This window comes from Acipenser ruthenus, chromosome 30 (assembly GCF_902713425.1).
Source record: "Acipenser ruthenus chromosome 30, fAciRut3.2 maternal haplotype, whole genome shotgun sequence".
Taxonomy (NCBI): Eukaryota; Metazoa; Chordata; class Actinopteri; order Acipenseriformes; family Acipenseridae; genus Acipenser; species Acipenser ruthenus.
In genome coordinates, this window is record NC_081218.1 from 15,388,897 (window position 1) to 15,401,047 (window position 12,151).

The window sequence follows — 12,151 nt, forward strand, 5'->3', positions numbered from 1 at the left end:
ATGATTTTTAGGTTTGTTTTTTCGTTCTAGTTGCAACATGTGTCCCATTTGAAAAAAAAAAGGAAGATGATAGATGTTTTCCTAACCTGTTTTCTACTCACTGTGGGAAACAAAAAGCAATCAGCTCTCATGCAAACCAAGCTGTGATGTAACCAGAGGAAAACTAGCTGCTGCAGGGTCATTCTCAATCAACACAGCAACGTGTTGAAACACACTTTATTACAACTGGCAGGCTCAGGTTACAAACAAACATATTTACAAACAGACATTCTGTGCATTTCCTGAAACAATCATCACAATAATATAATAATACAAAAAATCATCTTTCAACTCTGAAGCAAAGGAAAAAAACATTACAAACAAACACATCTGAAGCTATATACATGACAAAAGTAGTGTGCTTAACCTCTTTCCTGTGGTAGGTAGCAAGACGTTTTCCAGTGGTCCACTCTTCCACTCAGTATGACTCTGAGGTCTCATTAAGTCTCAGGTGCAGTACCATAGTGTCCACAAGGGGCAGTGTTCTACCTAACATAACAATCGCAAATCGTCGGTTTCCTTGAGGTCACAATTTCATTTCACAGGTTTCAAATTACTTTACCTGGCCTTGTTTAAACCGCCCATTTAAAAGTCAATAGAGTGCAAAACAATTACCAAGCACAGCTCCCATACCCTCTCCTCAGCAGGCTAGTTCAGCTCCAACATGGGGTTGGGGGTTGGGGGTTGGGGCTTTGGGGTTGGGGGTCGGGGGTCGTGGGTCGGGGCTTGGGGTTGTGTGCCCTGGGACAGGGTCAGGGGGAGAGCTCCAGCACCTCCTCCCTGTAATCCGGTGAGTCCCGGTCCGGAGACTCTGCCTGCTCCAGACGCTCAGCGCGGTGCTGCAGGATCTCACTGGGGGTCTTAAGAAACCTGGAGGAACACACAAGCACAGGCAGGGTTTCCACTGCGGCCCTTGACACAGCCGGACCAGCACACACACATTGCCCACGTTCGCACAGCTGAGCGTCAAGGATTTGGGGAAATGCACTTTCTCATTTTCTGTTTCAGTCATCACACCCTGGGGAAGTCCCCTGCAACACTGCCTCTACAGGATGTAGACACACACATCAATATGAAACACTGCCTAAGAAATGCTCTCCTTGACTTGGAATCTTCTAGTCTGAACTGAGAAACGTGTATTACAAGTGAATACGGCTGAGTCCTCTTAGCCAGCTCCCTGCTCAAAATGAGAGCCGTGGTTTTACCTGATTGGAATCACACTGGATACAAGATTGTCAATGATAAAGTAATAGGAGGAGCACACAGAGCCCAGTCCCATTAGCCCAGGTGCTTTACCTGAAGAGCAGTTTCTGTCCGGGCTCCTTCTTGATGATGTTGAGTTTATAGTAATGCCGAAGCGCGCGGGACATCTTCTCATAAGTCATGTTAGCCCTGTTCTGTAAGGCAAGGCAACACAATCACTGCCTGCAAGCTATCTACAATGACAATGCCATGGGAGTGGCAATGGCAGCACAAGCTGCAATGGGATGAGGCTGCCATTGGTACAGCAGCATGGGCCTTCAGTGATAGCACTGAAATTTCTACTAAGGCATCTAGTATTGGTGATGGTTAGATTCATTAATAAGTGAAGAGGATGGGGTTAACCACACAGGAAACCTCACAGACATGATGTTTATCCATGCCAGACCATGCTTGTTATATGGCACCACAGCCCAACCATGTTCAGTTCATCCAAAAGATCAAACTGTTAAAATCATAGCATTTCACAACATCACACATCTCAAGCAGTCACGCTCCTGGTCCAGCAGTGGTCCCAGTGCAGGGTGACTCTCACCTTGTGGTTCCCCCAGAGTCGGGCCAGCCCATTGGGGTCCACCACGCGGAACACCTTGGTCTCGCGGTCCTCCCAGCGGATGAAAGGTTCGTAGCGGCTGTCTGCCAGGAGCTGGTACACGTAGTCCCACAGCAGGCGACAGTCTGAGGACAGGACAGAGCGCCGGTCACAGTCCAAAACTACAGCCACTGTCCCGCTGCCTTACAGAACAGGACTAACATGACTCAGGAGAAGGTCCCTGCATCTACCTCTCCTTCGCTATCTTCTCCATTTCATCTCTCTGTTTTTCTACCGTACTCGCCGGACCACTAAATTTAAATGTCAAAAGTGACAAGGCACTGCATGTGTCTTCAATAACATGAAAATGAGCTACAGTCTAGCGTGATACGCCCTGGTGAGACGCACAGCAAAGCATTGTCAAAGCACAAGGGAAGCATGGGGAAGCAAAGGCTTGCAAGGTAATACATAAGCATGGTAGGCATTAAAAAAACTGCATGGCTAAGTGTTTAAAAACACGACGAGCTGCAGACTGACTGCGTAACATTGAGCAAGTACAGCTGGAAGAATGTCTAGCAGGCTGAGGCTTCAGTGTTTTTACTTTAATGGATGGCTGTGAGACGCACACTCACCTGCGATCTTGCCATTGGCTTGCGCGGGCTGGAGGGCGGGGAATGTGTCCCCCCGATGGGAGAGGTTGAGAGGCTCCTCCCTGCAGCGTGTCGCTGTGGGCGGGGCTTGGGGCGTCTGAGTGGCGCAGGTGATAACGAGGTGGTGGTACCTGCCTGTGGGTGAACACAGCTGAGCCTCTGACCCTGGCTGCGAGCCCATCCGTGGCATGTCTACAACACAACAGGGTTAGCAGACCAAAAGAGCTTCCAGGGTCAATGCGAACACACGATCAAAAATACTGACACCATCAAGAACACAGGCAAAGGAAACATGCTGTTTGGGACTCAAGCCTGCAGGACCCACCTGAGAGTCCGGTAAAGGCGAGCAGAGCCGAGGTCCGGTCCCGGGGGTCCAGGTAGTGGTCAGTGCTGGAGGTGGACCTTCGCATCGCGGCCAAAGCCGCGGAGCTGGTGTGAGAGCCAGCTGGGCTGCTGGACACTTTCCCGTAGGAGAGGGTAGAGGGCACTGCACCGGGGGATCCTGGAGGAGTGACAGAGTGAGAGAGAGAACGATGGGCTGGGTTTGCAGCTTTGCCTTTTTGAATTCTGGTGCAAACACTCCTTCAATGAAATATCCCAGTTAAATGAAATGTAGTTATTAAAGGAAAGCTAGCTGTGCTATTCAATCCCAGCGTGTTACCCTGCAGAAATCCAAACAGAAGGACTGGCACCCCTCAGTGTTACCAGCAATGGAAACACAATGGATTGGGCACAGAGATCCTGATGTCGTATTACATCATGGGGTCTGCTCAACCAATCAAACGGTGGAGCAAAAGAGGGGTCAAAATTCCACCCCCACTGACACTGAGCAAAATAAAAGCACAAAGATAATAAAGCTCGTCCCGGCACAGCTCTCAGATATGCCAGCCCTGGCACTGCCACACCTGCTGGCACACAGCCTGCCCGCCCGTTACTGGACAGACCTGCTTAGCACTCTCACTGCCAACTTCCTGGAGGAGCAGAGCCTGGAAATCACCTTCCAGCACAGCACAGGAGCAGGGTGTGTGTGTGTGTGTGTGTGTGTGTGTGTGTCACTGTGTGTGTGTGTCACTGTGTGTGTGTGTGTGTGTGTGTGTGTGTCACTGTGTGTCACTGTGTGTGTGCGTGTGTGTGTCACTGTGTGTGTGTGTGTCACTGTGTGTGTGTCTGTGTGTGTCTGTGTGTGTGTGTGCGTGCGTATGTATGTGTGTGCGTGTGTGTGTGTGTGTGTGTCACTGTGTGTGTGTGTGTGTCTGTGTGCGTGTGTGTGTCACTGTGTGTCACTGTGTGTGTGTCTGTGTGTGTCTGTGTGCGTGTGTGTGTCACTGTGTGTGTGTGTGTCACTGTGTGTGTGTCTGTGTGTGTCTGTGTGTGTGTGTGCGTGCGTGTGTATGTGTGTGCACGTGTGTATGTGTGTGCGTGTGTGTGTGCATGTGTGTGTTTTTTGCAATTTATCTGATGTACTTAAAAGAAATATTAGATTAGATATTTAATAAACCCCCCCTATAAAAGTTTCCCACAGTAACAGCACAGCACAGTTTAATGGTAAACTACTAGCCTGGACTGCAGTGTTTTCATTCTGTGTGTGTGTTTAAATAAATATACTGTGTTTCTGAGGGCAGATGTGAACCCCTTGTTATTCCCCTGGTTAGCAGGGATCAGTGCTGGGAGGTGTGTCTCGATCAGTCCACACAGCCCAGCCCCCCTTGTTATTCCCCTGGTTAGCAGGGATCAGTGCTGGGAGGTGTGTCTCGATCAGTCCACACAGCCCAGCCCCCTTTGTTATTCCCCTGGTTTCAGGAAGCTGGTAAGCGTTGTACCAGGAAGCTGTCTGATGTAAGACAGGGTGCTTTTGGCAAGTGTCAGGAAAAGGACTCTTAGCAACACAAAGGGGAATCCCACTTCTCTGTTCTCATTGAACAATGACAGCTTTCAAACACAAGACAAGGAAAACATATCAGATCTAAATAAATAATAATAACAATAATAAACACAAGTAAAGGCTAACACCTCAGAAACGGGTTCAGCATCATTCAGCCCACAAGTGATTAACAGCTCTGCAAGTGGATACTAAGTTTAACTGGGTCACCCTAGAGTCAGTCTTGATCCTGACAGACACCCCAAATATATGAACTATTGAAATAACATAAACACTTCTGAAAAGACTCCTAAAAGGCTGCGTTTGAGCAGTGAGGTGGTAACATTGAGATATATGAAAGTAACCAGCATTGTGAATAAGGCCCCCTGTGCCCAGCAGGCTCACCCTCCACGGCAGGCTGTGCTGGGGGCTGTGGTGTGCAGGCTGTCTGCCCAGCGGTGGGGTTCTGCACAGAGCTGCACACCAGGGCTCTCCTCTGCTGCTTCACCTGCTGCAGTAGCTCATACAGGACATCCCCTGCAACACAAAGCACAACGGGACTTTACTGTAACAAACAGATCCCCCCAGCATGGACATGCAAACACAATGGGGAGAAGTCCTCTGACCTGTATCCACAGACTGCACTGTATAGTTCATCCATAACTTCAGAAATGAGGTGAAACCTTAATCATGGTGCTAGTCTCAATGGCTCTATGCTGGGATGGTGCTCTTCTTAATGGCTCTGTGCTGGGATGGTGCTCTTCTCAATGGCTCTGTGCTGGGATGGTGCTAGTCTCTATGGCTCTGTGCTGGGATGGTGCTCTTCTCAATGGTTCTGTGCTGGGATGGTGCTCTTCTCAATGGCTCTGTGCTGGGATGGTGCTAGTCTCAATGGCTCTGTGCTGGGATGGTGCTCTTCTCAATGGATCTGTGCTGGGATGGTGCTAGTCTCAATGGCTCTGTGCTGGGATGGTGCTCTTCTCAATGGCTCTGTGCTGGGATGGTGCTCTTCTCAATGGATCTGTGCTGGGATGGTGCTAGTCTCAATGGCTCTGTGCTGGGATGGTGCTAGTCTCAATGGCTCTGTGCTGGGATGGTGCTAGTCTCAATGGCTCTGTGCTGGGATGGTGCTCTTCTCAATGGCTCTGTGCTGGGATGGTGCTAGTCTCAATGGCTCTGTGCTGGGATGGTGCTCTTCTCAATGGTTCTGTGCTGGGATGGTGCTCTTCTCAATGGCTCTGTGCTGGGATGGTGCTAGTCTCAATGGCTCTGTGCTGGGATGGTGCTAGTCTCAATGGCTCTGTGCTGGGATGGTGCTAGTCTCAATGGCTCTGTGCTGGGATGGTGCTCTTCTCAATGGATCTGTGCTGGGATGGTGCTCTTCTCAATGGTTTTGTTATACCATGTTCCTCTCCCCACTTACCTGAGCCAGGGGAGCGGAGTCGGAAGTCCTCCTTGGTGAGCAGGCACAGCGCCTTGCCGTTCATTTCGAACTTGCCCTGCTCTGTCCTCCGCAGAGAGTACTCCTTCTCAGCCCAGCGCAGCCAGTGACTCACATCGTCTTTGCCCCACAGCGAGGGGGTGATCCCTGAAACCAGGGGCTCATATCTCAGGGATCCACATTCTGAGACAGGGGGCTTTCCGTGTCTCCCCAGAAGTATTGTCTTATCATTATAGTAACAAACACTCTTATCAATGCAAATAATCCTGGAGTAAATACTAAAGAGAAACAGTAAAAACACCTGCCATGACAATGTCAATAGTGTGTACAGCCATCATGGGCAGGTAGACGATACTTTACACACACACACACACACGCACGAGACTCACTGAGCATGCCTGGCAGTTTGCACAGCTCCTCCTGGACTCGGACCGGGATGAGGGGGTTGAGCAGGACCCGGGACGGGAGCATCAGCGCAGGGGGGCTGCCTCCCCCTCCTCTCTCCCGCTGAGGGGAACCAGAGCACAGCCACTCAGTGCACTGCAGTATACACACCATGCTTACAGCAGAGCTCAGAATCAGAGCACAGCCACTCAGTGCACTGCAGCATACACACCATGCTTACAGCAGAGCTCAGAACCACAGCGCAGCCACTCAGTGCACTGCAGTATACACACCATGCTTACAGCAGAGCTCAGAACCACAGCGCAGCCACTCAGTGCATTGCAGTATACACACCATGCTTACAGCAGAGCTCAGAATCACAGCACAGCCACTCAGTGCACTGCAGTATACACACCATGCTTACAGCAGAGCTCAGAACCACAGCACAGCCACTCAGTGCACTGCAGTATACACACCATGCTTACAGCAGAGCTCAGAACCACAGCACAGCCACTCAGTGCACTGCAGTATACACACCATGCTTACAGCAGAGCTCAGGGTGGTGACTCACAGCTATAGACTGGCAGACCACACTGGAGAAAGCATTGGAGAAATATGTGCAAGTTATTGGGGCACTGTCACAAAGACGGCCAGAGTGGGTGGCGTCAGACCAGAAAGGATTTCAAACACAGACACGGTGGTTGTGATGAGCTGAGTGCAATGGTGGCACTCAGCGTTTAATAACAAAATAACAGGTTTAAATAACGGAATACAAAACAGGACACGGCACTACACGCCAAAATAAATAGACATACAAAACGGACTAACACTAAACAAACGGTGCACGGACAGACAGACAGACACGGTGAGTACAAACAAACTTATCTTTACGTTTAATGATTTTACTTATTTTAACTCTCCTCTCTCTCTCACCCGTTCTCCTCTTCCGAACACCCAACCCTTAGTGCAAGAAACGTGCATCTATATATACTGTTGTGCTGGGATTCAATTACTAATTAATTACTCACTTGAATCCCAGCACGTGAATTCATTACGTGAAACCCCGTGTTCACATATTATATTTTAAATGCACGTGCGTGATGTGCAATCCCGTGCCTAAATACAAATATACAATTTAAACACACGTGAAACACAGACCCGTTTATATCCCGTGTACCAATCTATACACCAACATTTACACACGCAACATACAACACAACACACACAAATGCACACAGGGGCGGGGCGCATTGCCACATATACCCCCCCTTGTGCGCAGCACACATGGCCTCAACGGCCACCTCCCCCCTTAAAAACCCAGCAGTCCAGAACAAAGTCTCGGGCTGGGAAGGGAGGCTTCAGTGGGCCCTTGGCTGGCAATGCTGTCAGCACCCCTGCCGGTAGTGGCACGGCTGACAGCCTGTTGGTCCCGTCCTGCAGCGAAAAAGCTGCGGGGGCAGGTGGTCCCCCGACCTCCCCCTTCTTCGTAGCCGGCAGCTCCCTCCTGTGGGGCTCCGGCCACAAGAACTCCTGCAGCGAAACTGCTGCTGGGGAAAGTGGTCTCCAGACCTCATCCCCCTTCTTCGTGGCCGGCAGCTCCCCTTTCTGGGGCTCCGGCCACCGTACTCCCTGCGGAGGTACGGGCAGCAGAGGCAGCTCCAGCTCCTCTGCTCCTGGCGGTGGTGGAGGCAGAGGCAGCTCCAGCTCCTCTGCTCCTGGAGGTGGTGGAGGCAGAGGCAGCTCCAGCTCCTCTGCTCCTGGCGGTGGTGGAGGCAGAGGCAGCTCCAGCTCCTCTGCTCCTGGAGGTGGTGGAGGCAGAGGCAGCTCCTGCTCCTCTGCTCCTGGAGGTGGTGGAGGCAGAGGCAGCTCCTGCTCCTCTGCTCCTGGAGGTGGTGGAGGCAGAGGCAGCTCCTGCTCCTCTGCTCCTGGAAGTGGTGGAGGCAGAGGCAGCTCCTGCTCCTCTGCTCCTGGAGGTGGTGGAGGCAGAGGCAGCTCCTGCTCCTCTGCTCCTGGCGGTGGTGGAGGCAGAGGCAGCTCCTGCTCCTCTGCTCCTAGTGGAGGAAGCGGTGGAGGTGGCGGAGGCAGAGGCAGCTCCTGCTCCTCTGCTCCTGGTGGTGGTGGAGGCAGAGGCAGCTCCTGCTCCTCTGCTCCTAGTGGAGGAAGCGGTGGAGGTGGCGGAGGCAGAGGCAGCTCCTCTGCTCCTGGCGGCGCTGGCTCCCTCCGCTGTGGCGGCTGGGCTGGTGCGCGCCGTGCTGCCTTCAGCAGCATGAATAGAGGCTGCTGGGGGACACCAGCCTCCTGCCCCTCTCCCCCCCAAAAATTTCCAGGGGGTTGGGCCTGTAACTCCTCCCCTTCCGGCCCTTGGGGCTGAACCAGCAGGCATTTTCCCTCTGCTGGTGGCTTGGGTCCCAGGGCTGTGGAAGCCCCGACTTGCCTCCCTTTGGGCTGTGGACGCACCGACTCCTCCCTTTTGGGCTGTGGACGCACCGACTCCTCCCTTTTGGGCTGTGGACGCACCGACTCCTCCCTTTTGGGCTGTGGACGCACCGACTCCTCCCTTTTGGGCTGTGGACGCACCGACTCCCCCCTCTTGGGCTGTGGACGTTCGGGCTCCCCCCACTCAGGCGTAGGACGTTCGGGCTCCTCCCACTCAGGCGTAGGACGTTCGGGCTCCTCCCACTCAGGCGTAGGACATTCGGGCTCCTTCCGCTTGGGCTCCTCCCATTTGGGCTGTGGATGCTCAGGCTCCTCCCATTTGGGCTGTGGAGGCAAAACCAGCAGGCATTCACCCTCTGCTGGTGGAGATGGGGACAGCAGGTACTCACCCTCTGCTGGTGGAGATGGGGACAGCAGGTACTCACCCTCGGCTGGTGGAGATGGGGACAGCAGGTACTCCTCTGCTGGTGGTCCTGCTACCTGGGCTGCTGTTCCATTTATGGTTGCCTCCAGGTAGTTGAGGACAAACTCCACACCCTCCTCCAAGGTGTTTGGGGTGTGTTCCTCCTGATAGGCCTCCCATCTCTCACTGTCCATCATCCACAGGGCCCGGACGACTATGGGCAGAGACTGGGCCTCCAGCCCAGCATTCTCTAGGAACCAGCCCCGCAGTTTGATGGCGTCTTCTGCCATTGACTTTTTTTTTTTTTGTTTTGTTTTTTTTCCCCCAAAACAATATTTGTAATCTTTTTTTTTTTTTTTTTTTTTTTTTTTTTTAATCCAGACCCCTCCTGGTCTGACGCTTGGAGGCGCGGCTATCCCACGAAGACACCACGTGTCACAAAGACGGCCAGAGTGGGTGGCGTCAGACCAGAAAGGATTTCAAACACAGACACGGTGGTTGTGATGAGCTGAGTGCAATGGTGGCACTCAGCGTTTAATAACAAAATAACAGGTTTAAATAACGGAATACAAAACAGGACACGGCACTACACGCCAAAATAAATAGACATACAAAACGGACTAACACTAAACAAACGGTGCACGGACAGACAGACAGACACGGTGAGTACAAACAAACTTATCTTTACGTTTAATGATTTTACTTATTTTAACTCTCCTCTCTCTCTCACCCGTTCTCCTCTTCCGAACACCCAACCCTTAGTGCAAGAAACGTGCATCTATATATACTGTTGTGCTGGGATTCAATTACTAATTAATTACTCACTTGAATCCCAGCACGTGAATTCATTACGTGAAACCCCGTGTTCACATATTATATTTTAAATGCACGTGCGTGATGTGCAATCCCGTGCCTAAATACAAATATACAATTTAAACACACGTGAAACACAGACCCGTTTATATCCCGTGTACCAATCTATACACCAACATTTACACACGCAACATACAACACAACACACACAAATGCACACAGGGGCGGGGCGCATTGCCACAGGCACCCCTGATCTGACCAGATTCCTCGTACCCGCTGAGCAAAAACGTTATTTTAAAATGAATCAAAGTGAAAAGAGAGTCTGGAAATTAAAACACGATGATAAGGGACTGGCACGCTGTCAAGCTGGTAAAAGGAAATGTTTTTTGGTTTTTTTAAGTCTTGCTAAGGAAGAAGTCACTTTTGTTTATTTTTAAAAACCAGAGGTGTGTCACACAATACAAATCAACTTGTTGGAAATGAGTCCCTAACACTGGTTTACTGGGCTGCTGTTTTGTGTGAGTTATCTTTCCTAGACCTTTATAGCGGTGTGCAGTTCTGAGTTCATGATGTATAAATCTGCAATATCAGAAGATCTTAATTCTATTTTTAATATAGAAATACATATCAATGCTGCATCTTATCAGTAAAGCATTTCCTGATATACGTTGTGTGCAATCTATCCAGATACTGCTGCTGTCAGGGATGTATTGTTTTAATATCAGATGTTAAAGAGTTATATTATAAAGAAGTATATAAAACAAACTCCAAGACCAACGTCACACTGAAACCAGAAGTCCGTGCTTCACTGGGAAGCGTGGCTGCTTCCTCGTGACACATTTCACAGCAGCCCCGCGGTCTCTCACTTCCCAAAACCGTTCCCTCGCTCCCTTCTGTTCATGAACTCGCTGTTTTAAAGTGTATGGCTGTATTTAAGATTCCATATAATGTACCCAAAATAAACATAATTATAATAATAATCATATGAAAGTGAAACAAACCATGCTATTATGAAACTGAAAATATTCTGGTAAACAGCACTTCAATAACATGTTTATGCTATTCGCCTCTGTACGTGTAATTCAATATAGGTACATCATGCTGGACACAATCAAACACAAGACCAAACGGATTCACCGCCGCCCCATTGCAAGTATGAATGAACGGTTCCCTCAACACGCACAGAGAGCTAACAACACTGAGTCAACGCGCACCCCTCGAGTCACCCTGCTCCCCTCAACACGCACAGAGAGCTAACAACACAGAGTCAACACGCACCCCACGAGTCACCCTGCTCCCCTTAACACGCACAGAGAGCTAACAACACAGAGTCAACACGCACCCCACGAGTCACCCTGCTCCCCTCAACACGCACAGAGAGCTAACAACACAGAGTCAACACGCACCCCACGAGTCACCCTGCTCCCCTCAACACGCACAGAGAGCTAACAACACAGAGTCAACACGCACATTAATATGTGAACTTGAAAACGAAAAAGAGAAAGGTGATCTTTTAAAAAAAATGTGTAAAGGTAAAGCAATTCAAAGTTTTTGGTTTTCTTTATGTAAATATATACAGTTTTCTGGTTTGAATTACGTTTGACTTACCTTGATCAAAGGTGGAGGCGAGACGCCTTCTGTCATGATTCCTTACTGTACCTGAAAAAAAAAAGTTATCCACCCAAATTTAGGAAAGGTTTTCCCAAACCTGCCGATTATTTTACTAATGGCAGGTAAGTTTCCAGTGAAAATCTACCTTCACCCAAATAACCCCAAAACATAAATGCATAAAGGGAGAAGGGGGCCAAGAGACGAGCGCGCTAATTACTTTATGTATGCATCTAATCTTTTCTTTTTAGGATCCTTCCGGGAAACAAAAACGAAAGAGACCGGATCTCAATATGTGGGTGTGTGAGAGAGAGAGAGAGAGAGAGAGAGAGAGAGAGAGAGAGAGAGAGAGAGAGAGAGAGAGAGAGAGAGAGAGAGAGAGAGAGAGAGAGAGAGAGAGAGAGAGAGAGAGAGAGAGAGAGAGAGAGAGAGAGAGAGAGAGAGAGAGAGAGAGAGAGAGAGAGAGAGAGAGAGAGAGAGAGATCTTGGTAATGAATATTGATTCCAGTGTACCTGAAGAGGTGGAAGCGAATCAAGCAGGCTACATCATTACCCAGTACTGTGCTCCAGGGCGTTTCACAGCCCTAACCGCGTGGTGTCCTGACCGACACACATTTAATTACGCGTTCCTTTCAAACTGTAAAACTTGGCTAACGTGTTTAACATAGGAAGTGGTTATGATCGAGCGTCTCTGTGTTTGTTTCTCTTTCAGTGCACATGTCGCTTC

General features: G+C 50.0%; 1 protein-coding gene across 4 annotated transcripts; it reads right to left on the reverse strand.

Moving 5' to 3' along the window:
- Positions 1 to 201: 201 nt before the first annotated feature.
- LOC117428202 (transcription factor ETV7) lies at positions 202 to 11,998 on the reverse strand. 4 transcript variants are annotated; one of them, XM_059004820.1, is made up of 10 exons: positions 11,938 to 11,998; positions 11,425 to 11,475; positions 6,170 to 6,287; positions 5,763 to 5,927; positions 4,745 to 4,876; positions 2,807 to 2,983; positions 2,464 to 2,673; positions 1,835 to 1,977; positions 1,336 to 1,436; positions 202 to 909 (listed from the first exon to the last, which is right to left on the reverse strand). In XM_059004820.1, exons 2-10 carry the CDS (start codon positions 11,458 to 11,460, stop codon positions 792 to 794), a joined length of 1,200 nt encoding a protein of 399 aa, XP_058860803.1. In that variant the 5' UTR covers positions 11,461 to 11,475; positions 11,938 to 11,998; the 3' UTR covers positions 202 to 791. The 4 variants fall into 4 exon arrangements, with proteins under 4 accessions (XP_058860803.1, XP_058860802.1, XP_058860804.1 ...); XM_059004819.1 differs by lacking the exon at positions 11,938 to 11,998 and adding an exon at positions 11,645 to 11,749; XM_059004821.1 differs by lacking the exons at positions 5,763 to 5,927; positions 11,938 to 11,998 and having other exon boundaries at positions 11,425 to 11,748.
- Positions 11,999 to 12,151: the final 153 nt, after the last annotated feature.

Coding starts and splice junctions, on each gene's coding strand:
- LOC117428202 (XM_059004820.1), bottom strand. CDS start 11,460: ATGACAGAAGGCGTCTCGCCTCCACCTTTGATCAAG. Junction 6,288..11,424: donor CGCCTCCACCTTTGATCAAG/GTAAGTCAAACG, acceptor GGTTCCCCTCAG/CGGGAGAGAGGAGGGGGAGG. Junction 2,984..4,744: donor AGCACAGCCTGCCGTGGAGG/GTGAGCCTGCTG, acceptor TCACTCCTCCAG/GATCCCCCGGTGCAGTGCCC.